This window comes from Neolamprologus multifasciatus, chromosome 23, assembly GCF_963576455.1.
Source record: "Neolamprologus multifasciatus chromosome 23, fNeoMul1.2, whole genome shotgun sequence".
Classification (NCBI taxonomy): Eukaryota; Metazoa; Chordata; class Actinopteri; order Cichliformes; family Cichlidae; genus Neolamprologus; species Neolamprologus multifasciatus.
In genome coordinates this window covers 40,919,244-40,946,885 of record NC_140460.1, presented here as the reverse complement: position 1 = coordinate 40,946,885, position 27,642 = coordinate 40,919,244, and the positions used below count along the sequence as shown (strand labels likewise).

Here is a 27,642-nt window from a genome sequence, read left to right as displayed (position 1 = left end):
TTTAAAGATAAAGTTAAAAGGATGAATCACCCATGTAACTGTGTCACTGTATATCAGCATCAACAGGACCTGAGTTTGGTGTTTCAGAGAGCTGTTGTCTACGTCTGTGTGCTGTCATTGCTCAGTCTGACCGAACGATGGACAGACTCAAGTTTGACTTTGAAACAAACTGTGTTGTTAAACAGTTTCATGGTTCAAAAAACAAAACAATCAAAAACACTTTTTTCATACTTGTGTTAAGTTTTGTATAGAAATGAGACCAAATTGATTGTTAGGTTAAATGTGATAGAAACAGCTCACACTGACATCCATCCTGATCAAACATGAGTGTCATGAAGCCTGTTTGCAGTTATTTGCATTGTTTTCCACTCTGCATGTTGTTTCTGTTCAGCTGTAAGTATAAAAGGCTCCATTCTACAACCTGTTTGTGTTAGTTGTTCAATAGAAACATTATTTTGTGCTGATGTTGCACTTCTTTTATTCACAACCAAAGAGTTTTTGAAGTCTGCATCAAATTGCATTTAAATGACTTTTGAATATTACTTTAAATACTTAGATTTAAAGTTCTGATAAAAGTTTAAATACAAAGATCAGTATTGTCTAATGTTTTGGCTGCAGTGTGTTTTTGCAGACAGGTATAACAGAACAGCTTTAATGTTTAGATTTTTTTAAAGTTGAGTATGAACTTATACAAAATGCAGCAAGATATTAAAAAAACGTTTGATTATAAAATCGACTATATTGGATTCATATCGATATCGGACATAAAAAGTGGCATCGTTCCATCTCTGCTTTGATTAGAGACACAGCTCTGTGTTTTCCAATCTGTCATCATTTTAAAAATTTACATTTCTTCAGTGTTGAACAGCAGAAATGAGACTTTCCTGTCAGAGGTCATTTTTTAAAATATGAGGTGAATCAACCATGAAAACCATGAATCAACATGTGAACATGAGCTGATGCTGCTGAAGTGAAGCAAAGTTACAGAGGTTTGATTACAGACACAGCTGAGAGTTTGTAATCTGTCATCATTTTAAAAAGTTTCCATGGAACAGCAGAAATGAGGCTTTACTGTCAGAGGCCGACAGCACTGAACACAACAGCAGACTGGTGGCTAATAAACAGTGAATGATGCAGAAACAGATGTTTGAAGCTGTTCTTGGAGTACACTGAGAGAGAGAGAGCTGTGCAGGCAGGAACAGCCAAAGTCAGAGAGAATTCATGAGCATATTTATCAAACGTGAAGCAGAGTTTGGATCTTCTTTTGCTGCTGGTTCACTCAGTTTTGGTTGGAGACAGATGAAACCTGCAGCTTCAGGATCTGTGAGCTGTCCACTTTCAGCCCCGACGGCGTGTCCGTGTACGTGGCGTCGAGTGAACGATCCACGCTCTGTGTTTCCATCTTTGTGTGTTTAGCTGCTCTCATTTACTGTTTTAGCTGTTTGCTGCTTGTTGAAATAGTTTGTGAGCTTTAACCTGAGATTCTGGCAAAATACATTTATATTAAACATCGATTCAGGATTGAATGAATCAACATCGTTTTATTCAAATTAAAACCATTTAAATGGGAACATTAATTTTTTACAGCCGCCTCTAATGCTGGGTAATGTCAGCTGGTCCATGTGCAGCTGGCTGTGAGGCTCAGGGAGCGTCTACAAAGTGCAACACTGAAAGAGCATCATCCATAAATATTGAGTAATAACTGGACTCTCATACAGCGAGACTCAAATGCCTTTAAACATCAGCTTATCCTGCTGATCCAAGTCCAACACTGAGTTTGTAAAAACATGTTTGTCAATCATTTTGTTTGGTTTCTGGTGAAAATGATTCAATAACTTGCTGCTAATACACAACATTTCATCATATTTCCTCATAACCCTCTTTTGTCTGACCATTTGATCCCATTTGAATTTGCAATAAAGGATCCACAGAGTTTGGTGACAATGATGACAGTAGATGTTTGTGTGAAAGTGCTGGAAGCAAATGAGTGTGTGATGTTCTTTCAGTGTTGCACTTTGTAGACGCTCCCTGAGCACTGATCTCACAGCCAGCTGCACATAGAGACCAGTGTTGTTAGTGCAGGTCAGAAGATGACTTGTTGGAATGAAAATGAGCTTGTAGTTTGTCTGCTTTAATAATGTGACTGAAAAAAGGTGTTGGACTTCAAATATGTCCATTTCTTTCACACTTCACCTTTAAAAGTGAAGCCATGTGGTTCCTGGAAGGAAAAACACGACTTTTTCAAGTCTTTGTCATGTTTTTATGAGAAATGTACGACTTTAATGTGAAACATTCAGATTTTTTTCTCTTGTTGTGTTTGTTTGAAGCTGCTTCCTGTTGGCTTCAGCTGTTTGGAGTTTCCTTTTTCTAAACTTCTACATTCTGAACCTTCTTTAGCTCTGAACAGATGATGAAACACTGAATGATTTCAAGCACTTTGTCTAATAAACTTACATCTTTCATTCTTTATACAGATTGAAGGACTGTGGTTTGTCAGATATTGGCCTTGATTATCTGGCAGCAGCACTGAAGTCCAACCCCTCGTATCCCACAGAGGTGGACCTGAGTGGAACCTACAGCAACCTGCAGGATCCAGGAGTGAAGCATCTGTGTGGTTTCCTGGAGAATCCACGATGTCGATTTGAAACTCTGAGGTCAGTCAGCATGTTTTAGTTGTGCTGAGATGATTATGATGTGAAAGTTGTGCTGACACTAAACTGCAGACATCAGGCTGATATTATACTGATCCACACTGAGGATCTTCATGGTAAAGTCTGTTTTCTTCTTCTCTGGTTTAGTCCATTGACTGCAGCAGAACAATGTTCACATTTCAAACAGTGATACATAACGTGTGGCCCACGGCCCACACGCGGCCTGCCCACCTTTCCTAATTCAGAGAGAGGGGACCCTGATTAACTGTGTAGCTTCTTCCTCACAGTTCTAAGTATCAGACACAACAGTGAATAATCCACAGCTGACTGTCTTTAGCAGGTCAAAGGTCACGGCACACAGCACTCTGTGAAACAGTTTGGAGCAGGAATTTCTTGCACATTTACAAACTGACACTGCTGCACGGCATGCTGGGTAATGCTAGCTGCTCAGGTATGGGCGTGCTAATGGCTGTGAGGCTCCGTGGCTGCAGAACACTGAAGAAGAGAAAAGAGAGGTGGAGGATGAAGAAAAGAGGCGTAGATGAAGCAGAAGTTTAGCTCCAGAGAGGAGCTGTGTCTGTGTGGTCGGAGCTCAGGCAGCTCCGCCCACACAGTGACAGTGAAGCAGGTGAAGAGTAATAAATGAAGACAGCAGACAGGACTTGATAAGCTGATGTACAAACATGTAGAATGATGGTGGCAGCTACAGAAACAGGTCCATACAGACTGAAGCGTGTCTCAGTCTGAATGTACACTGCTGTTATAAGAGCTGTGGAAACTCAGGTCAAAAGGACGTAACCACACTGCTGACAGTTCCAGGACAGTCACAGAGTTACAGCATCATTTGTGACCATAAAGACAGAAAGCTCATCCAAATCCTGGGATTAAAAGTCTGTCCTGGTGGTGTCCTTTCAAACACGTCTCTGTGAAAGCTTCAATCCAACAGGCTCCAAAGTCCTTCTGCTCATTTCCTCGCCGGGTTCTTGAAGCTCCTGTAACATCTCTCTGTCATCCTCCTCGCTCCCTCTTTGCACTCACAGTCTTTGTGCATCATTAACACTCACATGAGGAAAACCAAAGTTTTACTGGGCAGAAGATGATCATCAGTGACGCTGTCTTTAAAATACTCTTGTTAGAAATGTACGACTTTAATGTGAAACATTCAGAGTTTTTTCTCTTGTTGTGTTTGTTTGAAGCTGCTTCCTGTTGGCTTCAGCTGTTTGGAGTTTCCATTTTCTAAACTTCTACATTCTGAACCTTCTTCAGCTCTGAACAGATGATGAAACACTGAATGATTTCAAGCACTTTGTCTAATAAACTTACATCTTTCATTCTTTATACAGATTGGTGAGCTGTGGTTTGTCAGAGATCAGCTGTGATTATCTGGAAGCAGTGCTGAAGCTCAACCCTTCGTATCCCAGAGAGGTGGACCTGAGCTCCAACAAGCTGAAGGATCCAGGAGTGAAGCAGCTGTGTGTTCTTCTGGAGAATCCACAACATCAAATTGAAACTCTGAGGTCAGTCTCCACATTTTAGTTGTGCTGACACTGTCGATCTGTGGAACTAAAACCTTTATACAGGAAGTCTGTTTCAGCTCTTTGTAGACCTTCTAATCTCTGATCCTCTGAGTCTTACTCAGTAGATGATGCAGAGTTGTGAAGCCGATGTGGGTGAGGACACTCGCCCAGCTCTAACTACTTTGACGTCCAGGTGTCTTCCCTGCTTGTCCTGATACAAACAAACCTGAGTAACCTTGCAGGTCAGATCTCATCAGTCACACCTGTTATGGCAGCTCTCCTCTAGATTGTAGTTCTTGTTAACCTGGGATGGTTTTAGAAGCCTGGACCACAGACTCCAAGGGAAGATATTACTGGGAAAGGCCAAAGCAACCTATTAGACCCATTAAACACTAACATAGATGAATACTCAGATTTCAACCTTTATTGTTTCACAAAGGGTTAAAAAGGAAATGTCCACAGTTTAGACTGCAGCAGATTTTATTAAAGCAGTTTGACAGGAGCAAAGCAAAAACACAAAGAATAAGTGTTTCACATATTAATACATATAACATAATAATAAAAGAAAAGCAAAATAATGATAAAAAGAATGAAAAAGTTGTCCAGAGCAGCAGGATGTCTGAGGTCTGCAGAAACACAAAAACACAGCAGCTAAAAATAGTTGTTGAAAGAAAACGAGGTGGGAGCTGCTGATTCCTGAGCTTTGATACTGGATTAGCTTCAGTAGTTATTCCCATCACTGCTGTAGGAGCTACATTTAGTCACAGCTGATTGTCTTCTTTGACCAATCAGAAGACTACTGTTGTAAAAACAAGCAGACAAAGAACCAATGAGAGTGAAGAACAGGATAAAGAGCTCGTGTGATGGATCAAAGCAATAATCAGCAGACTGTAGCAGTTTCTATCTGGATGAAAGTAGAAGGAGCTCAGCGGAGCTCAGTCCCATATCTTTGGTTAGAAACAACATCAGTGATTTCCTGCTGCTCGAGATGATTCCAGCAGCTCTCATTACAGCAGCTGATGAGAGAAACAGCTGATGGCTCACAGCTCGTGCACTGTTGGATCTCCAGATGTTCACGTGGCTGAAGTCTGTGAAGAAACTGTGGTCCACGTAGTTCACACGGCCTCAGATTGGACCGAGCTCCCTGGATCACTGCAGCATCCTCAGCTGGTACGTGGACGTCTCTGTTCCTCAGTCTTGGAGCCCCTGCAGGTCCGTCCACAACACCAGGGTCTTCTCACTCACCTTTCCTTTGTCCTTCATCGGCCGTGCTGTGTCTTTGTTCCTGCGGTGTTGTTCCCACGATGCAGTGCTGATGTTCCCTCCTTGAATGCACAACAAGTACGGTGCTGGTCTTTCTCGGGTGGAGCAGAGACAGATTGAAGTCTTTCAGGCTTTAGTGCCGACTTCCCTGACAGAGGCTGGACTCCATAGTCTGCACAGGAGGCTTCTACACTGTGTGGAGGTGACTCCTGGACTTGAAGACAGGCTGCAGGTACATGTGTGATGAAGAGGACCTACAGCAGTGTGATGGAGCTGCAGGTCTGAAGGAAGTCCTGCTGTCCTGTCCCACCCTCATCTTTACTTCCTCTGTCTTCTCTGGACTTGTCCTCCTGTTTCAGAAACAGCACTGCTTCATGCCGAGGGTGGACGGGAGCGTTGGCTCTGATTCTTTTACCGTCCACCACAAGGAGACACTGATGCTGACCTCCTGATTCATCTGCATGTGTTCTGCTTCACACTGCTCACCTCCACCAAAGACTTCACAAACATCTTCTTTCTTTGAGTCCAGTTTGTCCCACAAACACTTCCAAATCTCCTCCTCTGAGATTCTGCAGCTTCTTGCAGTGTGACTCAGCTGACTTCTGACAGACCACAGACTGGCACAGCATCCACATGTGTCTCCTTTCAAACAGGCTCTTGATGTTTCCTCCCACATCATTCTGGCCTCTCGGTCTCCTTTGTTCTCCAGCTCTGTAGCTCCAGCTGATGAAGCTTCAGTTTTCCATGTTGGTAACAGTAAACTACAGCCTCTGCTGTCAGCTGGGTAACTAAACAGAGCTGCAGCACGTCTCTGCGGTGGTGCTACGTCCAGCCTGCAGACGGCCGTCTACATGTTGTAGCGGTTTACAGTCACCAGGGGGCGCTGTCCCAGCCATGCAGGCAGTGGGCTGCTCTGCTTGTGCTGTTGTTGGTGAAGCTGAAGTGAAAGCGAGAGTTAAAACACTGAACAGTGTCCACTGAGCTTCTCATGCTATTCTCATGCTCAAAGAAGTTTAACAGGAAGGACGACTCGTCCATCAGGCGTCCAGCTGTCCGTGACCGTGTCCACAGCAGAGTGTGACCGAGGCTTCATGCTAACACGCACACATGAAGCTAATACCACCACGAGCAGCTGCTCAGTGGATTTGGAGGACAAATGTCTGCAGCTTCTCACAGGCAGTATGCAGAATGTGGATCTCCACAAAGACTGTGGAGAGCTCGTCCCACACTCTAAATCCACACTTGTCTGCACAAAACTTCTCACACGTTCCCGTCACAAGTGTCTTCTAAGTGAAGCTACCAGGTTCAGTTCCAGCTTGTTTATCTGGAGCTGCAGTAGATGATCCATCCTCACAAAGCAACACAGACAGCAGATATGCAAACACACAACACAACCAAAGGATTCTCTCTGCATGTCTGTGGCTGATGCTGCTGGAACGAAGCTGTTTGAAACCTTGTTGTTCTGCACTTTGGGACCAGAAGAGGAAACTGAAGCTCTGTGCAGAGGGTTCAATGGAAGCAGCCAAGCGCTGTAAGTGTCTGCTGTACAGGGATGCTGGTTCAGCTGTGGCTCAGTTTCACAGTGTGACTCAATAAAAGCAGCAGGAAATCAAAGCTTGATGCTTTCATCAGTGTGGAAATAAAAAAGTTTCCTGTGACAGACGCTGGAGCTCTTTCACTCTCAGCTTCACAGTTTCAGCTTCAAACTTCTTCCAACATGTTTCTAACACGGCCACATTCCACCTTAATGGAGCTGATATCTTGTGCATCAGCACATTTTCTAAAGGCAGCGATCACATCTTTAGTTTTGGATGTTTAACTGCAGATTGTTTATGTGTTTATAGCACATTAATTACAACAGCAGCGTTGACCACAGTGCTGTACAAGAATCCAAAATAACTATTAAAATAACTCATAACATTAATATCACACATCAAATATCAAATAACTCTCATGCTGTATTAAAAGCCAGTGAATACAAATGTGTTTTAAGAGCAGATTTACAGAGACTGACAGCAGGAGCTGGGGCTGTTCGATAGAATGATGTATATATGATGACCATATGAAAACGTCTATCGTTTCATATCACGCTCTTTGTTTCCTGGTTACGTGTTTGTGTGTTTTCCAGATAAACCTTTCAAAATAAATCTGAAGATCCTGTTGAGAGTTTTCAAAATAAACACAATACATTACTGCGGTCGCTCATTTATCGAGTTACGTTCTAAAAATAAGTCTCAGAATGAAGTAGCAGTTTTATGTTTTACAATTATTATAGAAGTTTTAAGGCAGTTAAACCCTCACTGCACACTTTCTACACTTTTCTCAGACAGGCATGAACATTTTCACACTTTTCTCTCTTGTTTAAACAAAGTTCAAACCTTCATAGAAAAATAAGTTCATTAGTAAAGAATGAAAGCAAAGTGTTTCTGAAATGTGTCAAATCAGCCTTTGCTGGCATTAAATGAGCTTGGTTCTGTGTGAGGAGCACTCGTCCATGGCCTGGGCTCCTCGCTGTCAGGTAAAGTTTCATAAAGCTTTTGAGTTTTTATGCAGATAATGTTGGTGTCCAGCACGATGTTCTTTTTCCTGCGGTCACTGATCCACAAAGCCAAAGCTGACTCCATCCTTACGATGTTCTTGTTGTGGACAGTTACAACCTTTTTGCCTCCTTGTTGAAACTATGATGGTCAGCATCTTCCTCTGCCTTTGGCTGCTACCACAGGTGCAAAACGTCTCGTCATCATTGTTGTTTGTTGGGGTCCAAACGTACAAACATACAGTGCAGCACTGCAGAGTCACACTGCTGTAAATCTGAACACATTCTGTAATGTACAGGAGACACGGCACGAGATTGGCTGACAATGGTCTACAGCCAATCAGGACGCAGAACACAACGCGCTGTAAAAAACAAAAGCATGCAAAATTGCACAAAAAAGATCAGCGAAACAGCGAGGCCGCCAAAGGTGAACTGTGTTACAGCGAGGGACCAGCGTATATATGGTTGTTGGGACGATAAATGTCTTGTACAACCGAGCTCAGCTGTTTTTCAAAGGTCACATTGCCGTCAAATATAAGCCCCAAATGTAATAATGCGATTTAATCAAAGAGCTGAACCAGTCTAATAGAGCACCCTTGATGCCGCCATGCTCCAATGGTGACATCAAGATGCTGTGGTCAACAGTGTCAAAGGCAGCGGTCAGATCCAAAAGCACAGCTGAGTCTCCTGATCAGTGGCTGATAAAAGATCATTAAGAACTTTTCAAAGTGCAGTTTCAGTTCTGTGAAGAGCTTTAAAACCAGACTGAAACCTTTACAACAGATTGCAGCTGAACAAATATAATCTTTTACAAAATCTTCGACAGGAAGGGAAGCTTTGAAATAGGCCTGAAGTTTGAGCGGACAGAGGATCCAGATCAGGTTTTTTAGTACAGGCTGTACAACAGCATGTTTAAAACAGGCTGTACAACACCTGAACTAAGACTGCTGTTAAAAATCGCTAAGATGTCGGAACCAAACACCTTTAAAATCTTTTTAAACACGTGTTGGAACAACATCATTTGGACAAGATGATGTCTTTATAGCATCACATCGTTCCTCCACCTGATCAAACCACACAGGCTCAAACTGATCAAAAACAGCTGAGCAGGTGAATATTTTAGCCCCGGTGCGATCTCGGGCGAGAGTATCGATGATGGCCAAAGGGCAGCGTCGAGCTCTACGGCCGCTGAAGAGCAGACTCAACAGACGCGCGTGATGTGGATCCTACTGCTCTAAAATTGGAGCTTCTTCAATCCATTAAAGAGGACATTAGTACGCTGTTAAAAGAAGAACTCAGAAATGCATTGAAAGAAGATTTTGACAATATAAGGGCTGACGTGCAAGGACTGAGAAATGAGATCGCTAACAGCATGGCGGTGACGTGCGGCGAAGTTGATGGAGTAAAGGTTAGAGTGAAAGAAGCTGAGGATGGGCTGTCAATGTGGAGCGATGTACAGTAGAGAGTATGAAGGAGGAGCTGTCTGACCTGAAGGATAAATGTGATGAAGGCAGGAAGCGGAGAGCTAACATCCACATCATAGGGATCCCAGAGGGCCTGGACTCAAGCTCCTCCACGGCCGTATCCATGCTACTACGTGAAGTGCTGGGTATGGATAAAGACGTTATTGTCGACCGCTCACACAGGAGCCCTATCCTGAGAAAGCCAGCTGGTAACCCGCACGCCGTCATAGCCGAGCATCAGTACTACCAGGATTAAGGGGCTACGCCGTGCCAGGGCCCAAGCCCCGCTTGAGTTTAACGGACAACCTATTGCAATATTACGACTGGGCGATATGACCCAAAATTCATATCTCGATATTCTTTAGCTGGATGGCGATATACGATATATATCTCGATATTTTTAAAGCCAGAAAGTACGAACAAAAAGAGAGTTCTTAGTCAAAGCTGTGTCCCAAATCTCACACAGGCACATTTATTAACATACAGCGTAGATGTACATGAAACAGTTACTCAGAAATAAATGATCAGCATTTATTAAATAATAATGCTCCATAAATAAAAGAAAACAATGTTGTTTTTGTGCATAACAAAAAGCTCACAATTGTGCAGTCAAAATGTAAACTAACAGACGCTGAGCATAATAACAAGCAGCTGCTCTGTTCCCAGGTTCTACTGCGTGACTGACAGCCTGGAGTTTGAAATCCTCTTTGTAACCGTGTCTCTGACAGGTGCCATTTATGGTCCTTATACACACTCAATACAGTAATATTACGTTGAAGCAGAGTACGTATCAAACTACATGCTGTGTACAGCCACTCTCCTGAGCCTGTGTTATATACACAGCGGTTACAATGACAAACTGAATACAATCTCATATCTACAAAACAGGCTGAGTCAAAGTTGCAGCTACGCTTATGAACATGGAGAAAAAACAGGCGAGTTATCAGCTCACCAGCTACGACTAAGAACAGCTAACCAACTATCCTTGAGATCTACAATGATTTCAATAAGTTTTTTGATATTCCCTCCTTGGGAGAAGATGCGATCGCTAGTCTGGAGGAACCTGTCTCTAATGTTGAAATTGAAACGGCCGTACGGAGCATGCAGTCTGGAAAATCTGCTGCCCCGACGGGTATCCATCTGATTTTTTCATAAAGTTTTCTGACCGACTGAATTCACTGTTAAAATCCACTTTTGAAGAATCCTTCCTCTCACAGTCGTTGCCTCCAACAATGCATCAAGCAGTGATGTGTTTAATTGTAAAACAGGAAAAAGACCATTTAGATTGTCGTTCATGTCGTTTAATATCTTTGTTCAACACAGACACCAAGATCCTGGCTCAAGTGTTGGCCCGTCGCTTACACAAGTATTTGTCCTCCATTATTTCACCAGACCAGACGGGCTTTATTAGGCACTCTTTTTTAACATTAGAGCTCTATTAAATATCATTTATACCCATGTTAAAGGTGATACATTGGAAACTGTAATTTGGCTTGACGCAGAAAAGGCGTTGGATCGGGTGAGATGGGATTTTTTTTATACGCTTAAAAAAATGTGTCTTTAATTTTGTATCTTGGATAAAAGTATTGTATTGCTCCACTCTAACAGCCGTCCGGACTAACAATAATCTACCCCCAGGACAGGGATGCCCTCTGTCTCCTTTTTGCCATTGAACCGCTAGCTGTTGCTTTGAGACAATGTGTTGGTGTTGAGGGAAAACATCGAGGGGGTATCGAACATGAAGGCTCTCTTTATGCCAACGACATGATTTTATTTATTTCCAACCCATCGAACAGCCTCCACAAACTTTTGGATAGACTTACAATAATAATAATAATACATTTTATTTATAGGCGCCTTTAAAAGACTCAAGGTCAACTTAATGCATTCTTAAGGAATTTGGGAGAATTTCTGGATATAAAGTGAATTTTGGGAAGAGCGAAGCAAAGTCTATCTGTACGACAACTGGGGAGTTTTGTGTGTTTTAGCCCCTTTTAAACCCAGCTATAACAAGTTTAAGTACTCGGGCATCTGGGTGACAAGAAAACCACAAAGACTTGTATAAAACTATCTTCCTTTATTGTCGAAGCTTAAAGAGGATTATGGAAAATGTGAGTTTTGCCTCTTTATATTTATGGTGGGGATGCAGAACAAGGAGCAAAGATGAATGTGATGCTGAATCAGCAGAAGACTTGGACTCATTTGATTTTTCACACTTCACCTTTAAAAGTGAAGCCATGTGGTTCCTGGAAGGAAAAACACAACTTTTTCAAGTCTTTGTCCTGTTTTTATGAGAAATGTACGACTTTAATGTGAAACATTCAGAGTTTTTTCTCTTGTTGTGTTTGTTTGAAGCTGCTTCCTGTTGGCTTCAGCTGTTTGGAGTTTCCATTTTCTAAACTTCTACATTCTGAACCTTCTTCAGCTCTGAACAGATGATGAAACACTGAATGATTTCAAGCACTTTGTCTAATAAACTTACATCTTTCATTCTTTATACAGATTGATGGACTGTGGTTTGTCAGAGATCAGCTGTGATTATCTGGCAGCAGCACTGAAGTCCAACCCCTCCCATCTGAGACAGCTGGACCTGAGTAACAACTACAACCTGAAGGATCCAGGAGTGAAGCATCTGTGTGGTTTCCTGGAGAGTCCAGGATGTAAACTTGAAACTCTGAGGTCAGTCAGCATGTTTTAGTTGTGCTGAGATGAATATGATGTGAAAGTTGTCCTGACACTGAACTGCAGACATCAGGCTGATATTATACTGATCCACACTGAGGATCTTCATGGTAAAGTCTGTTTTCTTCTTCTCTGGTTTAGTCCATTGACTGCAGCAGAACAATGTTCACATTTCAAACAGTGATACTCAACGTATGGCCCGCGGCCCACACGTGGCCTGCCCACCTTTCCTGATTCAGAGAGAGGGGACCCTGATTAACTGTGTAGCTTCTTCCTCACAGTTCTAAGTATCAGACACAACAATGAATAATCCACAGCTGACTGTCTTTAGCAGGTCAAAGGTCACGGCACACAGCAGACAGTCAGAAATATTCTAACTCTGATCATTTATCAGTTGTGACACTGTGAGACTTGATCAGAGGTGTGATCATCACAGCAGAGGCCTTTGTGTCAAAGTCACTGAGGATCAAACAGAAACACATGAAGCAGATTTTCCTCTTCTGGCTTTTTATAGCAAATAACCTTCAAAATATTCTGCAGTCGATCAAAAACTGAAGCAAACGATGAATCAACATGTGAACATGAGCTGATGCTGCTGAAGTGAAGCAAAGTTACAGAGGTTTGATTACAGACACAGCTGAGAGTTTGTAATCTGTCATCATTTTAAAAAGTTTCCATGGAACAGCAGAAATGAGGCTTTACTGTCAGAGGCCGACAGCACTGAACACAACAGCAGACTGGTGGCTAATAAACAGTGAATGATGCAGAAACAGATGTTTGAAGCTGTTCTTGGAGTACACTGAGAGAGAGAGAGCTGTGCAGGCAGGAACAGCCAAAGTCAGAGAGAATTCATGAGCATATTTATCAAACGTGAAGCAGAGTTTGGATCTTCTTTTGCTGCTGCTTCACTCAGTTTTGGTTGGAGACAGATGAAACCTGCAGCTTCAGGATCTGTGAGCTGTCCACTTTCAGCCCCGACGACGTGTCCGTGTACGTGCTGTCGAGTGAACGATCCACGCTCTGTGTTTCCATCTTTGTGTGTTTAGCTGCTCTCATTTAATGTTTTAGCTTTTTGCTGCTTGTTGAAATAGTTTGTGAGCTTTAACCTGACATTCTGGCAAAATACATTTATATTAAACATTGATTCAGGATTGAATGAATCAACATCGTTTTATTCAAATTAAAACCATTTAAATGGGAACATTAATTTTTTACAGCCGCCTCTAATGCTGGGTAATGTCAGCTGGTCCATGTGCAGCTGGCTGTGAGGCTCAGGGAGCGTCTACAAAGTGCAACACTGAAAGAACATCATCCATAAATATTGAGTAATAACTGGACTCTCATACAGCGAGACTCAAATGCCTTTAAACATCAGCTTATCCTGCTGATCCAAGTCCAACACTGAGTTTGTAAAAACATGTTTGTCAATCATTTTGTTTGGTTTCTGAGGAAAATGATTCAATAACTTGCTGCTAATACACAACATTTCATCATATTTCCTCATAACCCTCTTTTGTCTGACCATTTGATCCCATTTGAATTTGCAATAAAGGATCCACAGAGTTTGGTGACAATAATGACAGTAGATGTTTGTGTGAAAGTGCTGGAAGCAAATGAGTGTGTGATGTTCTTTCAGTGTTGCACTTTGTAGACGCTCCCTGAGCACTGATCTCACAGCCAGCTGCACATAGAGACCAGTGTTGTTAGTCCAGGTCAGAAGATGACTTGTTGGAATGAAAATGAGCTTGTAGTTTGTCTGCTTTAATAATGTGACTGGAAAAAGGTGTTGGACTTCAAATATGTCCATTTCTTTCACACTTCACCTTTAAAAGTGAAGCCATGTGGTTCCTGGAAGGAAAAACATTACTTTTTCAAGTCTTTTTCCTGTTTTCCAACAGAGGTCGATTATCTTGTTAATAATTTCACCTCCTCACTACGTACGACTCTGGATACTGTAGCTCCAGTGAAAACTAAGGTCTCTAATCAGAAGTACATGACCCCGTGGTATAATTCTCAAACACGTACCCTCAAGCAGACGACTCGTAATCTGGAGAGGAAATGGCGTGTCACAAATTTAGAGGATCATCATTTAGCCTGGAGAAATAGTTTGTTGCTTTATAAGAAAGCCCTCCGCAAAGCCAGAACAGCTTACTATTCGTCACTGATTGAAGAAAATAAGAACAACCCCAGGTTTCTCTTCAGCACTGTAGCCAGGCTGACAAAAAGCCAGAGCTCTTTTGAGCCAACCATCCCTTTAACGTTAACTAGTGATGACTTCATGAACTTCTTCACAAATAAAATTTTTATCATTAGAGAAAAAATTACCAATAATCATCCCACAGATGTAATATTATCTACAGCTACTTGTAGTTCCATTGATGTTAAGTTAGACTCTTTTTTTCCAATCGATCTTTCTGAGTTAACGTCAATAATTACTTCCTCCAAACCATCAACGTGTCTTTTAGACCCCATTCCTACAAAACTGCTCAAAGAAGTTCTGCCATTGATTAATTCTTCGATCTTATATATGATCAACCTATCTCTAATAATCGGCTATGTACCACAGGCCTTCAAGGTGGCTGCAGTTAAACCTTTACTCAAAAAGCCATCTCTAGACCCAGCAGTCTTAGCTAATTATAGGCCAATCTCCAACCTTCCTTTCATATCAAAAATCCTTGAAAGAGTAGTTGTCAAACAGCTAACAGATCATCTGCAGAGGAATGGTTTATTTGAAGAGTTTCAGTCAGGTTTCAGAGCTCATCACAGCACAGAAACAGCTTTAGTGAAGGTTACAAATGATCTTCTTATGGCCTCTGACAGTGGACTCATCTCTGTGCTTGTCCTTCTTGACCTTAGTGCAGCATTCGATACTGTTGACCATAATATTCTATTAGAGCGATTAGAACATGCTGTAGGTATTACAGGTATTGCACTGCAGTGGTTTGTATCATATCTATCTAATAGACTCCAATTTGTGCATGTAAATGGAGAGTCCTCTTCACACACTGAGGTTAATTATGGAGTTCCACAGGGTTCAGTGCTAGGACCAATTCTGTTTACATTATGCATGCTTCCCCTAGGCAGCATCATTAGAAGACATAGCATACATTTTCACTGCTATGCAGATGACACCCAGCTCTATCTGTCCATGAAGCCAGATAACACACACCAATTAGTTAAACTGCAGGAATGTCTTAAAGACATAAAGACTTGGATGGCCACTAACTTTCTGCTTCTCAACTCAGATAAAACTGAGGTCATTGTACTCGGCGCTGAAAAGCTTAGAAATTTGGTATCTAACCAGATTCTTACTCTGGATGGCATTACCTTGGCCTCCAGTAACACTGTGAGGAACCTTGGAGTCATTTTTGACCAGGATATGTCCTTCAACGCACATATTAAACAAATATGTAAGACTGCGTTCTTCCATTTGCGCAACATCTCTAAAATTAGAAATATCCTGTCTCAGAGTGACGCTGAAAAACTAGTTCATGCATTTATTACTTCCAGGCTGGACTACTGCAATTCATTATTATCAGGATGTCCAAAAAACTCACTGAAAAGCCTTCAGTTAATCCAAAATGCTGCAGCAAGAGTACTGACAGGGACTAGAAAGAGAGAGCATATTTCTCCTGTTTTGGCTTCCCTTCATTGGCTTCCTGTTAAATCCAGAATTGAATTCAAAATCCTGCTCCTCACATACAAGGTCTTAAATAATCAGGCCCCATCTTATCTTAATGACCTTGTAGTACCATATCACCCTATTAGAGCACTTCGCTCTCGCTCTGCAGGCCTACTTGTTGTTCCTAGAGTATTTAAAAGTAGAATGGGAGGGAGAGCCTTTAGTTTTCAGGCCCCTCTTCTGTGGAACCAGCTTCCAGTTTGGATTCGGGAGACAGACACTATCTCTACTTTTAAGATTAGGCTTAAAACTTTCCTTTTTGCTAAAGCATATAGTTAGGGCTGGACCAGGTGACCCTGAATCCTCCCTTAGTTATGCTGCAATAGATGTAGGCTGCCGGGGGATTCCCATGATGCATTGAGTTTTTCCTTTCCAGTCACCTTTCTCACTCACTATGTATTAACAGACCTCTCTGTATTGAATCGTATCTGTTATTAATCTCTGTCTCTCTTCCACAGCATGTCTTTATCCTGTCTTCCTTCTCTCACCCCAACCGGTCGCAGCAGATGGCCGCCCCTCCCTGAGCCTGGTTCTGCCGGAGGTTTCTTCCTGTTAAAAGGGAGTTTTTCCTTCCCACTGTCGCCAAAGTGCTTGCTCATAGGGGGTCATATGATTGTTGGGCTTTTCTCTGTATCTATGAAGCGCCTTGAGGCGACATTTGTTGTGATTTGGCGCTATATAAATAAAATTGAATTGAATTGAATTGAATTGTTTTTATGAGAAATGTACGACTTTAATGTGAAACATTAAATTTTGAGTTTTTTCTCTTGTTGCGTTTGTTTGAAGCTGCTTCATGTTGGCTTCAGCTGTTTGGAGTTTCCATTTTCTAAATTTCTACATTCTGAACCTTCTTCAGCTCTGAACAGATGATGAAACACTGAATGATTTCAAGCACTTTGTCTAATAAACTTACATCTTTCATTCTTTATACAGATTGTGGCGCTGTGGTTTGTCAGAGATCAGCTGTGATTATCTGGCAGCAGCACTGAAGTCCAACCCCTCCAATCTGAGACAGCTGGACCTGAGTATCAACAACAACCTGCAGGATCCAGGAGTGAAGCATCTGTGTGGTTTCCTGGAGAGTCCAGGATGTAAACTTGAAACTCTGAGGTCAGTCAGCATGTTTTAGTTGTGCTAAGATGAATATGATGTGAAAGTTGTGCTGACACTAAACTGCAGACATCAGGCTGATATTATACTGATCCACACTGAGGATCTTCATGGTAAAGTCTGTTTTCTTCTTCTCTGGTTTAGTCCATTGACTGCAGCAGAACAATGTTCACATTTCAAACCTTCAAAGAAGAAGAAAAATCCTCCACTGGAAAATTCACTGTGAAACTCTCAAACTCTTCGTTCCACCTTAAAGTCTGTCTGACACTGAAATCCAAAGCCAAACGTGTGTTTGCTTTACAGACAGCAGTCCAAAACAAACATACACACATCATCCAAAGCTCAGTCCAACATCCAAATCTCCTCCACTGCCAGCATGAATGATGGGAAAGAGAAGGAGGAACACTCTGACATTCAGGGTTAGAATGAGTTTCATAAAGCAGACTGTGAAGATCAAAGCTGCATTAGAAAGCTTACATGAATGAATGAGTGGACAGAAGTGGACAGAGATCATCTGAAGCACTTCAAAGGCTTTAAATCAGCACATTTCTCTTTATTCTTTATCAACTCTGTTAGTTTCTCTCAGTTTTCTGTGGAATGAAGCTAACAGCAGGCTAATAAGATGCTGACCAATAGGTTTCTATTAAAGGTTGTAATTTGTATATGAAAAAAGTGCTTTGGCTCAGCAGGGATCAGCTTACAGGTAGAATACAGCTGCTGGATGGGATTAGCATGTCATAGCTATCTACCAAACTGCTAACTGGGGAATTTCAGGCCATCTATGGATCATTTTTGCTAACTGTTTATTCGGCTTAGGCTCACAGGGCTGCAGCCTGTGCCCTAGCTGTCATAGGGCAAGAGGCGTGGTCCACCTGCACAGGTGAGCAGTCCATCACAGGGCCAACAGAGAGAGACAGAGAAGCACTCTTTCACATCCACACCTACAGCCAATTTAGACGCACCAATGAACCTAAGCAGCATTTCATTGGACTGTGGGAGAACATCCAACCTCCACAGAAAGGCCCAGCTGACCAACTAGCTTCAACCTACAACCTTCTTGCTTTAAGGCACTAGTGCTAACCACTTTTCCCCATTTCAGCCCAAATCCTGCATCTTCCTGTTTCTGACTCCAGGCCAGCTCCACTAACACTTTCTCATCAGACACTGCCACCTAGTGGAGGAAGTCTTAGTTCCATTTGAAGCTTCAGATTACAGTTAGTTCCTTTACAAAGAGGTGGAGGTGGTGGGGCCACAGCACCATCATCACTGAGTGCCATAGCACACTTAACCTTTGTTTCCATATGCTGGGAACTTCCTGTTGTTCCAAGGAGGACTGGAAAATGTGTGAAAATCTCCCAGTCAGTTCCTCACAGCACACTTCAATCATTTCCCTCCCACAGCATCAGGACCAGGGCTTTTTCTCTCTTTGGTCCCACTAAGAGATTTCCACACAAACACCTCATCAGTGGGACTCTCAGAGCTACCAGCCCTTTGCTACAATCACAAAGCTCTTCATTGAAATCAATGATATCAAAGCTGGAATCAAATGAGTCCAAGTCTTCTGCTGATTCAGCATCACATTCATCTTTGCTCCTTGTTCTGCATCCCCACCATGGACTTCATTCCTTTCCAAGCCAGCCTTGAGTGTCCTTTATTCAGCTCATCCTCTGCTTTACTTTTACACCTGATTTTAGCTGCTTTATCTCTCTTTCAACACGTTTCTGTGCCTCAATCTTTTTCTTCTCTCCCTCATAACAAGACAGCTTCTTCTGCCTGAGAACATGTTGGAGTGATTTACTAATCCAAGGCTGCTTATTGGGGAAAATACTTCCTGTTTCCAAAGTAATCCCCATTTTTCCCAGAAAGAAATGTCAGTAGAAATCGATGATCTAAGTGAGAACATGAGCCTTTAAAAAGTCCCAGTGGGTGCAGTCAAAGCAGTCCCTCAGTCCCAGTATAGAGTCTTTGGTCCAGACTGGAACAACTGTGTGCCCAGTTTGAGCTCTCTTCAGTGCTGTGACCTGACAGACCCAGAGGGGCCATCACATCACATTTAGAAGCTCCCCTAATGGAGCCACAACACATGTCCAATACTTAGTCTGTCTTGTTGGACCAACTGGAAGAAATGATTCAAGGACTTAGTCACAGAACAGAGATTCAAATCTCCAAAATCCAACTGGCTGCATCAGGACATATAGTCTGAAACTCTGCACAGTTTCCTGTTTGAAGCTGCTTCCTGTTGGCTTCAGCTGTTTGGAGTTTCCATTTTCTAAACTTCTACATTCTGAACCTTCTTCAGCTCTGAACAGATGATGAAACACTGAATGATTTCAAGCACTTTGTCTAATAAACTTACATCTTTCATTCTTTATACAGGTTGTGGGACTGTGGTTTGTCAAAGATCAGCTGTGATTATCTGGCAGCAGCACTGAAGTCCAACCCCTCCCATCTGAGAGAGCTGGAGCTGGACTTCAACAAGCTGAAGGATCCAGATGTGAAGCAGCTGTCTGATTTTAAGAAGAGTCCAGACTACAGACTGGAGACTCTGCTGTAAGTAGAGTGATGGAGTGAGTGGGTGGTGCTGTCAGCAGTATTGTACTAAACACAGTCAGTATGAAACAAAGATCCAGTGTTTCCTGTAAAGCTGCAGCTTCTCAGTGAAGCTGTGAGAGGAGAACGGTGACAGGCTTCAGGATTGGACACAAACACTTCCTGTTTCTCACCTTTATGGTCACCATAGTAACGGCTGACATGCTCTGATCAAACACTGTCAACAGCCAATCAGCTCTCTGAACAAAGCAGCACGCAGACCAATGACTGCATTGATTTCCAAGTTTAAAGCAGTGAAGAACACAGTCTGTAGGTGAGGAAGAATTTAGTGAGAGCAGATGTTTGGATGGAATTCCTCCAGTTAACAGCTGGAACCGTCCATCTGGATTGTTGGGCTTGTTGTTGGGGTTCCTACAGAGCTCAGAGTGGACACACCAAGGTTCTTCTAATGAATGAAAGTCCAAACTCAAACTAGGAGGGAAAAACATTTTCAGCAACTTCAATAAAAATCCAAAGATTAGAAAAAGTGAAGCAACAATGAGTCCTAGTACAGTCCCAGCACTGAAGTCCCTGCTGCTCTTTATACTGGATGTGCTGCATCACTGACTGACAGCTGATGAAGAGTCTCTGGAAACACTCGTTTATCTCCTCTGCTCTTCCTCCTTCTCTCTGCAGGTGGAGGCGATGATGGTAATCAGGACGGTGTGTGTGCTGAGAGAGGAGCAGCTGTGTCCTGATGATCCAGAGAGGTTGAAGCAGCAGCAGCTTGTGTGTAGAGACGCTCTGACTGGGCCATGTTACTGGGAGGTGGAGAGGAGAGCTTCATCCAGCAGTGACTGACAGAGGAATGAAGTGCAGATGACTGTCAGTGCTGCAGAGTGAACTGCTCTGAGAACAGCTCCACTGTCAGACACAATGTAGAGTCCAGCATCACCCCTGTGTGTCCCTCTGGATCTGACAGAGGATCATCAGTGTATCTGGACTGCTCTGCTGCTGCTCTGTCCTTCTACAGTCTCTGCACAGTCTCTGTCTCACTCTGGAAAGATTTTACAACTTGTTGTAATTACAGAACATTAATATAATATTCAAACATGTGATCTTCTCTTTATTTCTGAATCTTTACCAAATAAAGAAAAACCAAACGAACAAACAGAACCTGTCGTGTCCTTTTTCACCACATCTGTGAATCTTTTCTGTGTTTTTCCTCTTTTCCTCCTTCCTGCAGCTCCATCTTCATCATTCTGTGTCCAGTATATGTGAACATGTCCAAAGCATCTGAGCCTCATGTTACCCGTTTGTGTGAGTTACGCCTGTCGTTGTGTTGTGGTGTATAAATAAGGGGCAGGAGACAGCGCTGGATCTCTGAGTTCTTTACTGTCAATTTCTGCAACATCTGCAATATATAGAAATGCAAACCTGTGAGCTGTGTGTGTTGTGCATCTGCTCGGCCACCTCTCCTCCGGCCATGCTGGAAGCAGCTGTGCGTTTGACAGTTTTATCGACTCTACAATAATCGAACAAATTAAATGTTCAAAAATATCAACTTAAGCACTTCAAAGTCAACAAAAAGCTTAAAACAATTAAATAATATTTCACTGAAAAAACAACAGCTCATAAGAACGATACACAAAATAATACAGAAACAAATCAAACTTATTAACCAGGATCCATGTTTTTGTCACAAACACTGAATCAGCTGATTCACTCTTTATGTTTCTGAGTTTGTTTTGTGATTATAGTTCTGGTTTCTGTTTCTGTGTCTTCACTGTGTCCCACGTCTCCTTACTTTGGACTCTGTGTTATATTTCCTGTTTTACTTTGACAGTCCTGTGTTACTGTTTCCTGTCTCGTGTGTGTAATTGGTCCCAGCTGTGTTTCCCTCCTGTCTCCCGTTCCCTGATTACTAAACTGCGTCCACGCCGCCGGCGCTCCTCTCCACAGCTGGATTCCAGGATTTCAGAGCATCCAGCTGTGGTGAGTGATGGAGACACTTTCTCTGCTCCCTCAGTAATCAGGACAGTTTATTGAACATCAGAGAACATAAAGGACTGTTTTTCACCTGCCCGTTCTGAACCTGGACATTAAAGACTGCTGGCTTCAAGGACATTAATCCCAGTGTCAGCCAGCCAATAACAGCCTGTGTTTTTCAGCTCTTTAGGAGTCAGAAATGAGAAAGACACAGACTGCTAACCTCTCCCTGCAGGAAATAAGCTCCGCCTCTTCCTTTCCTGTATATGAGTGATTTGATTCTGACATGAGACACAATGAGTTTTCTGTTTATTGTGACTTAAAGCGAGCAGCAAAGACACTAAACTGTGTGTTTCCAGCTGAAGCTGCTTTTTGTGTTGCTCCCACAATACTGTCTAAAACAGTCAGTGAGGAAAACTCAGTTTATGCTTCCAAGCTCATTGTGAGAGGGCACATTGTGTTCCTGCAAGTGCTGATTTTGTCTGCATCCCTGAGTTTAGTGAGCTGCCTCCAAGCACTTGTGAAACCCAGTGTGTTAAGGCTGCATCTCCCAGATGTTTCCACCTTTCCAGCACAGACGATAAATGTTCCCACAAAGGCTCAGCCAAAGACTGTTTGATTTTCTGAGTGTTGGCCTCAAGAGATTGCTCAGTGAGCACCTGAGTGTTTCTGGGACATCGGACACTAACTGGAACTTCAAGTCTGGTTCTGAAGCTGCACATGCAAAGACTGTTTCTGGTTGTAGAGACCTGGCTGTTCCAGGGATTGTAACCTCCCCAGGGCCTCCCCAGAGGCTGAGCTGCTGACCTCAGCTGACTCTGGAGCCTTGAAGGTAACTAAGTTTGCACCGCTCGGGTGAGCCATCTCAGCTGCAACAGCCTCCACAGAGAGCTCACGCAAGCTTACCCAGCCTGCTGAGGATTTTATGCTGCTGCAGCCCAAAAGGCATCCTGAGCTGGCTGACTGCCACCCACAGCTTCAGCTGCCTCAGCCAGGGGTCTCCACACCTGCTGGCCCTGCATCTGCTCTGACTGGGGGCTCCGGAGAGCCGCGCCAGCCATCCATCTCTGCTGGGGCTCCTATTTGAGAATGTAGGAGTGTAAACTTCAAATATCTGCTCGGTTTGTCAAGATATCACATATTTGCAAAAGTGCTCTGACGTTTTTAGAGACGTCTGTTACCCACCATCTTGATAGCTGACCGGGAGGTCGAGGGTCATTAGAGACGGCGAGAACAGCGGACTCCCGGCACATCGTTTTTGGACCCCCACGGCCTTTGGCTATTCAGGTTTAAACATGATATATAAGTCACTTAGATAACGTAAAAATGTTATCGTTTGGCTTTTTTCATTGTTGTTTGTTTGGTTTGGCTGAAGTTACAGTTTTCACACAGCTGAATAAACGTCAAACAGAAAACTGATTAAACAGAAGTGTGAGACGGTCGAGAGTTTACTCCAGTGTCCTGTTATATTTTAGATAGCAAGGAGCAGACGGCTGAGTTTATTAAACTCCACCGAGACAGCGGTGACGCGGATCTGAAGGCCAGACCGTCACAGCCGCTCACTTCCCGCCTACCCGACCTTTGGAGGACCCGGCCCACGTAGACCTTGAAGGCCGGGTCCTCAGGAGGATGCAGCCTGTGAATTTGGACACGCCATGACACATGATGTTCTACAGCTGATGTGTTTAAATGAGCTCTACAGGTGAACAGACTTATTAACGTTAGCAGCATAATAAACTGTCCTGTCACTGAAGGTGTCTGCCCAACAAGGACGTGGTGCTGAATGCATCCAGACCCCTGCTGACTGTCTTTGCAGCTTCGGTCAAAGGTACAGTGTCCACTGTGACCCTGAGAGCAGGATACAGCCAGAGGTGAGTCAGCAGTTACAAACTAAATGCTGCTGACATGAATCAAACTGCTGGATGAGCCACTGGTCATGAAAATGGAACCTTTCTGTTGGTTTTTGAGATTACTGAGAATATTTGAATTGTGACTCAGATGGCAGATCCAGGCTCTCAGCCTCCAGCTGAAACTTCCAGTCCTCCCCCAGCCAGAAGCTCTGATGCTGGGCTGAGAGACTTTGATCCTTCCCTGGATCCAGAAATCCAGGAGGGAGAAGGAGAACAGGACCTCCTTCCTGATCTGGAGAGGCCTGAGGGAAAGAAAGATGGAGCAGACAGAGCTTTGAACAAATCCAAACCTCCTGAGCTTCACCTCCACAAAGGTGCAGACACTGATGCACAGATTCACATGTGACACCTGGCAGCGTCCAGTTTGTGCCGCTGACATTATCTCCACTCTGATACAAGCCTCATTCACTCGCTCACACACGTTCATACAATCACCTTTTCCTCACAGTCACACACATGAATGTAATGAGGGGAACTCGGGGTTCACTGTCATTCCTCAGGATACTTTGATATGCAGACTGGAGGCTCTGTGGATGAAACCACCGACTGTCTGAACCACTCTGAAGTGTTCATGATGGACTTCATCCTGATGAACACTACAATACTTGTTAGAGGCCTTTTATATGTAATAATATTCTTTTCCATTAAAGCTCTGAACATTCTCACTCTTTCTTGACCAGGTGTGACAGGTGAAGGACACCGGCCAATAGGAGGACAGAACCTGAGAGCCATTAGTCACATGACTTCAGCTGCTGCTGCCTCACCAACCACTGGCCCCTCGGTGAGTCTAGAGTTACAGCAGTGACCACAGGAAGTGCACACGTGTGATCTAAAGCTACATGTGGGCCTGTGACGATCAGTCTTCTCACTGTGGTAGACGGGTTTGTGAGTCCCTGTGATGCTGGGAGTGTCCAGGACAGTTGCTCCTGATCGGGTCTCTCATGGAAAGCTGGTCCCAGGAATTCCTGGAAAATTCCTCCACAAAAGAGAACTGGGAACATAAGTGCAGAGTGACAGAGGTGCTCAGCAACCCTGCTGTTATATGGGAATATAACCAGAATAGTCGGCAACCACTTGAGTTAAGTTAGCCAAAGAGATGCGACTCAGACTGACTTCATCATGTTGGCAACGTGTCTGCATTGATAAATTCCAGTTATTCACAAATCAGAGAATAATTCCAGTCATTCAGAGACAGATTGTGATTGTTTGGAGGATGTAATCGTTTCCCTTCAGGGAGCGTGTTGGACGCTCAGTGTCCGGGTGATTAGCTGGCTGATGCAACTACTTAGAATCAGTTTGTGAATATGAAGAAAATCAGTGCAGTCACTGGACAAACTCTGATTCTTCCTAGTTTCACTCTTGTTTCAGTCCAGTGTGACTGAGGTGGTAAAAAATGATGGGAGGAGGTGATCTGACTTTTAGCCACACAGCTGTCTGCTAGAGAAAAAGCCTTTGTGCACAACTTTCTTAAAGGCAAACGGCACCATGTTCACTGCAGCTGCAGCAAACGCAGCAAAGAGTGAAAGTTGGACTGAGAATGTTGTGACTGTTTCATGAGAAAGAGCAGGGAAAACAACCATCACACACCCAGACACAGTGCTGGGATTAGAATTAGACTTTAGAGCCAAATGTAGGACAAAAGCTTTAATATGAAAGAGGAAAACCCAACAACAGCCAGAGCATGAAGCTCAAAACTATACCAATCACCAAGAAAGCTGACAGGCCTGTGACACGTCAGAGACGCCGTTCAAATCATAAAGAAGTTGGTTTATTGACAAAATGTAAAAAACCAAAATAATCAAGTCAACCTTCAGTTTAGAGCGAGTCGACCAATCAGGCACAGCAGCAGCTCTAGAATAAGCAACAATTTTATGTCTTACAAACAACCTTTCATATACACACATACATATGGCTCATATGCTGTTTAAAAAGGGCTCAAAGACCCAACAGATTACACAAAGTATAAAAATACTTTCATTCAGACAACAGTCAGCTGTGCATGAGACAGAGAGCCGACTACAGTTAGTAACATGGACTCACTTTGTTTCAGACACGACACAAAGTAACACAAAGCCACAAAGAGCAGAAACATCAAAAAGGAGGCAGAGCAGCAGCAACTCTCCATGAGCTGTGAGGCTAACAGCCACCCACACTTCCTGTGATGCATAATGAAAACAACATTAACCTGAAGGATGATAACAACAGAAATAAGTCTAAGCTAACGTTACACAGCGCTCACACAGCGCTGACTGTACAGGCCTCACACAGCTACGACCTGCATCCACAACACCTGATTCTACTGAACACAAACAAGTTAATGATATATGAGCAATCCAGGGAAGGCTTCCAGGAACGTGAGGATCCAAAGACAGCTCTACAACAGCATCAGGCAGCAACAATGTTACTAATCACTGACTCTTTCATCCTTTTATACTCAATCAAAAAGTGCTGTGTTCACATTTGTTTCTGCTGAAATCCAGAGACTGAAAATGCGTCTTTTTAAAGTTTGAATAAACTGACTGAACTTCTCACGAGTCCAACCGTGAGGAACACTTCCCCCCATGACACATCACAGGAGAACGTCTCAGTGGAGGGGGGACAGTAGCTCAGTTTAGGCAGTTCAGAATCGATGCCTCCAGTCAGGGTCAAACGTGGTCCTCAGAAACCTGCAGATGTTTGGGCCAAGCTCTCACTGGTCTCTGCATCTGTAGACTGAGCTGATGTTTCTCCAGGTGTCTGGTAAAAGGACGATGCTGCTGTCCAATGAGGCGAGGAGAGAAGTAGCCAAACAGGCAAGAGCCGTGAAGGAGGAACATCGGGACTCGAGGACTCAGAGCTCAGGTGTGTGACGTCACATTGATCCACCTCTCGGGGTTTTTGTGTTCTGATGTATCTGATTTCTCTTTAAGCTCCAAACAATCCCGAGCCTACGATTCATCATTGTCCTGTTCAGAGATGATGAGCCTGAGCGTGTTTGTGTTTCCATGGATCAAACTGTGCTGCTTTGTTTGGTTAACGAGGTGATTAAAGTCTTTGAGCAAACACTGGATGACTGACAGCTGCAGGCTGAACATCAGGAGGTCGAGAGGCCGAAGTCTGAGGAGCTCAAAGCTCCACAAACACTTATTCACAGAAAAAAGGACTACAAACATGGAGGAGCAGCAATCAGAGCATGAGCTAAAGGCTACATGCTAATAACATTTCCCCTGGATGTGGTTTTAACAGGATCATGAATGATGAAGGATTTAAAGTCAGTTCCAGCCTGAGTCGGTGCCGTGTTGGCAGCTCTGATATGCAGAAACTTTCAAACATGGGACAGGAATAAAAACACTCCTGTGACGTCAGAGTTTATGAATGATGACAAACTGTTGCTTGTTTTTAGAAACTTTGTTGATGCTTAAAATGATCAGGAAATAAAAGCTGAATAGATCCACTTCAAACAGGAGAAGCTTTCCAGTTTGCATCAGCTGGGAAACTCGCTCATATCCAGTGTTGGGCAAGTTACTTTCAAATAGTAACTAATTATAGTTACTAATTACTTCTTCAAAAAAGTAACTTAGTAACTGAGTGACAAGGTTCTAGATGTAATTAATTACTAGGAAAAGTAACTATTGTGTTACTTTAAAAATACCCTCTGGGCTCCAGGGTATAATTGGCCATTGTGAACTCCTTTTGTCAGGGTCCTGGGTCGCAGCGTTTTGTGTTTCCTTTTGGTTTCATCTTGTGTTTGGTGTTTATTCTGATTTTGTTTTAGTTCTTAGGGTTTGGTTCTTATGTTTAGTGCTTCCGTGTTTTCTCAGCCCTGCCTGTGTCTGTCCTCTGTGCTCTGTTCGTGTCCTTGTGTTGTAAAACAGTCTGTGTGTTTCCTGTTTTACTTTGAAGGTTTGTGTCTCGTCTTGTGGTTCAGCTGTGCTCCCCTCCTGTGTGTCATCCCCTCATTACCTCGTGTGTATTTATAGTGTGTGTCTGCCTGTGTTGCTTGTGGCGTCGTCTGCATGACTCTGTGTGTCTCCGTGTCCATCGGTGTGTCTCCACGTCTCTCTGCCTTCTTCGTGTCATCTCTGTGTTTCCCTGCTGCCCTCATGTTTTCTGCTTTGTCTGTTAGTTTTTCCCAGTTTAGCTTGATGTTCGCTTCTTCCCTCACCTTTGTTATTTTCACTGTAAATAAATCTCCACTCGCATCTCCACCGCCGTCTGCATCTCGGGTCCTCATTCATTCCACCACACGACTGCTGCCCCAGCCGTGACAACTTTTGATGTTTCCTCTACATTTACCTTTAAAAATTATTTACTTTGCCTTGTTTGGTCTC

The 27,642-nt window shown here is 43.2% G+C and overlaps 2 protein-coding genes across 2 annotated transcripts in view; both read left to right on the top strand.

The window, feature by feature from the left end:
- The window catches only part of LOC146492353 (protein NLRC3-like), a 306,715-nt gene that overhangs the window by 11,164 nt on the left and 267,909 nt on the right, over window positions 1–27,642 (top strand). Inside the window, exons 4-7 of the mRNA XM_085150974.1 lie at window positions 2,475–2,654; window positions 3,995–4,168; window positions 11,933–12,109; window positions 16,728–16,904. Of these exons, the coding sequence (XP_085007100.1) occupies window positions 2,475–2,654; window positions 3,995–4,168; window positions 11,933–12,109; window positions 16,728–16,904 (708 nt within the window). The remainder of the gene's footprint in view (window positions 1–2,474; window positions 2,655–3,994; window positions 4,169–11,932; window positions 12,110–16,727; window positions 16,905–27,642) is intronic.
- On the top strand, window positions 20,138–25,945 carry LOC146492368 (uncharacterized). Its single transcript, XM_085151105.1, has 3 exons — window positions 20,138–23,293; window positions 23,421–23,646; window positions 24,013–25,945. Exons 2-3 carry the CDS (start codon window positions 23,421–23,423, stop codon window positions 24,135–24,137), a joined length of 351 nt encoding a protein of 116 aa, XP_085007231.1. The 5' UTR covers window positions 20,138–23,293; the 3' UTR covers window positions 24,138–25,945.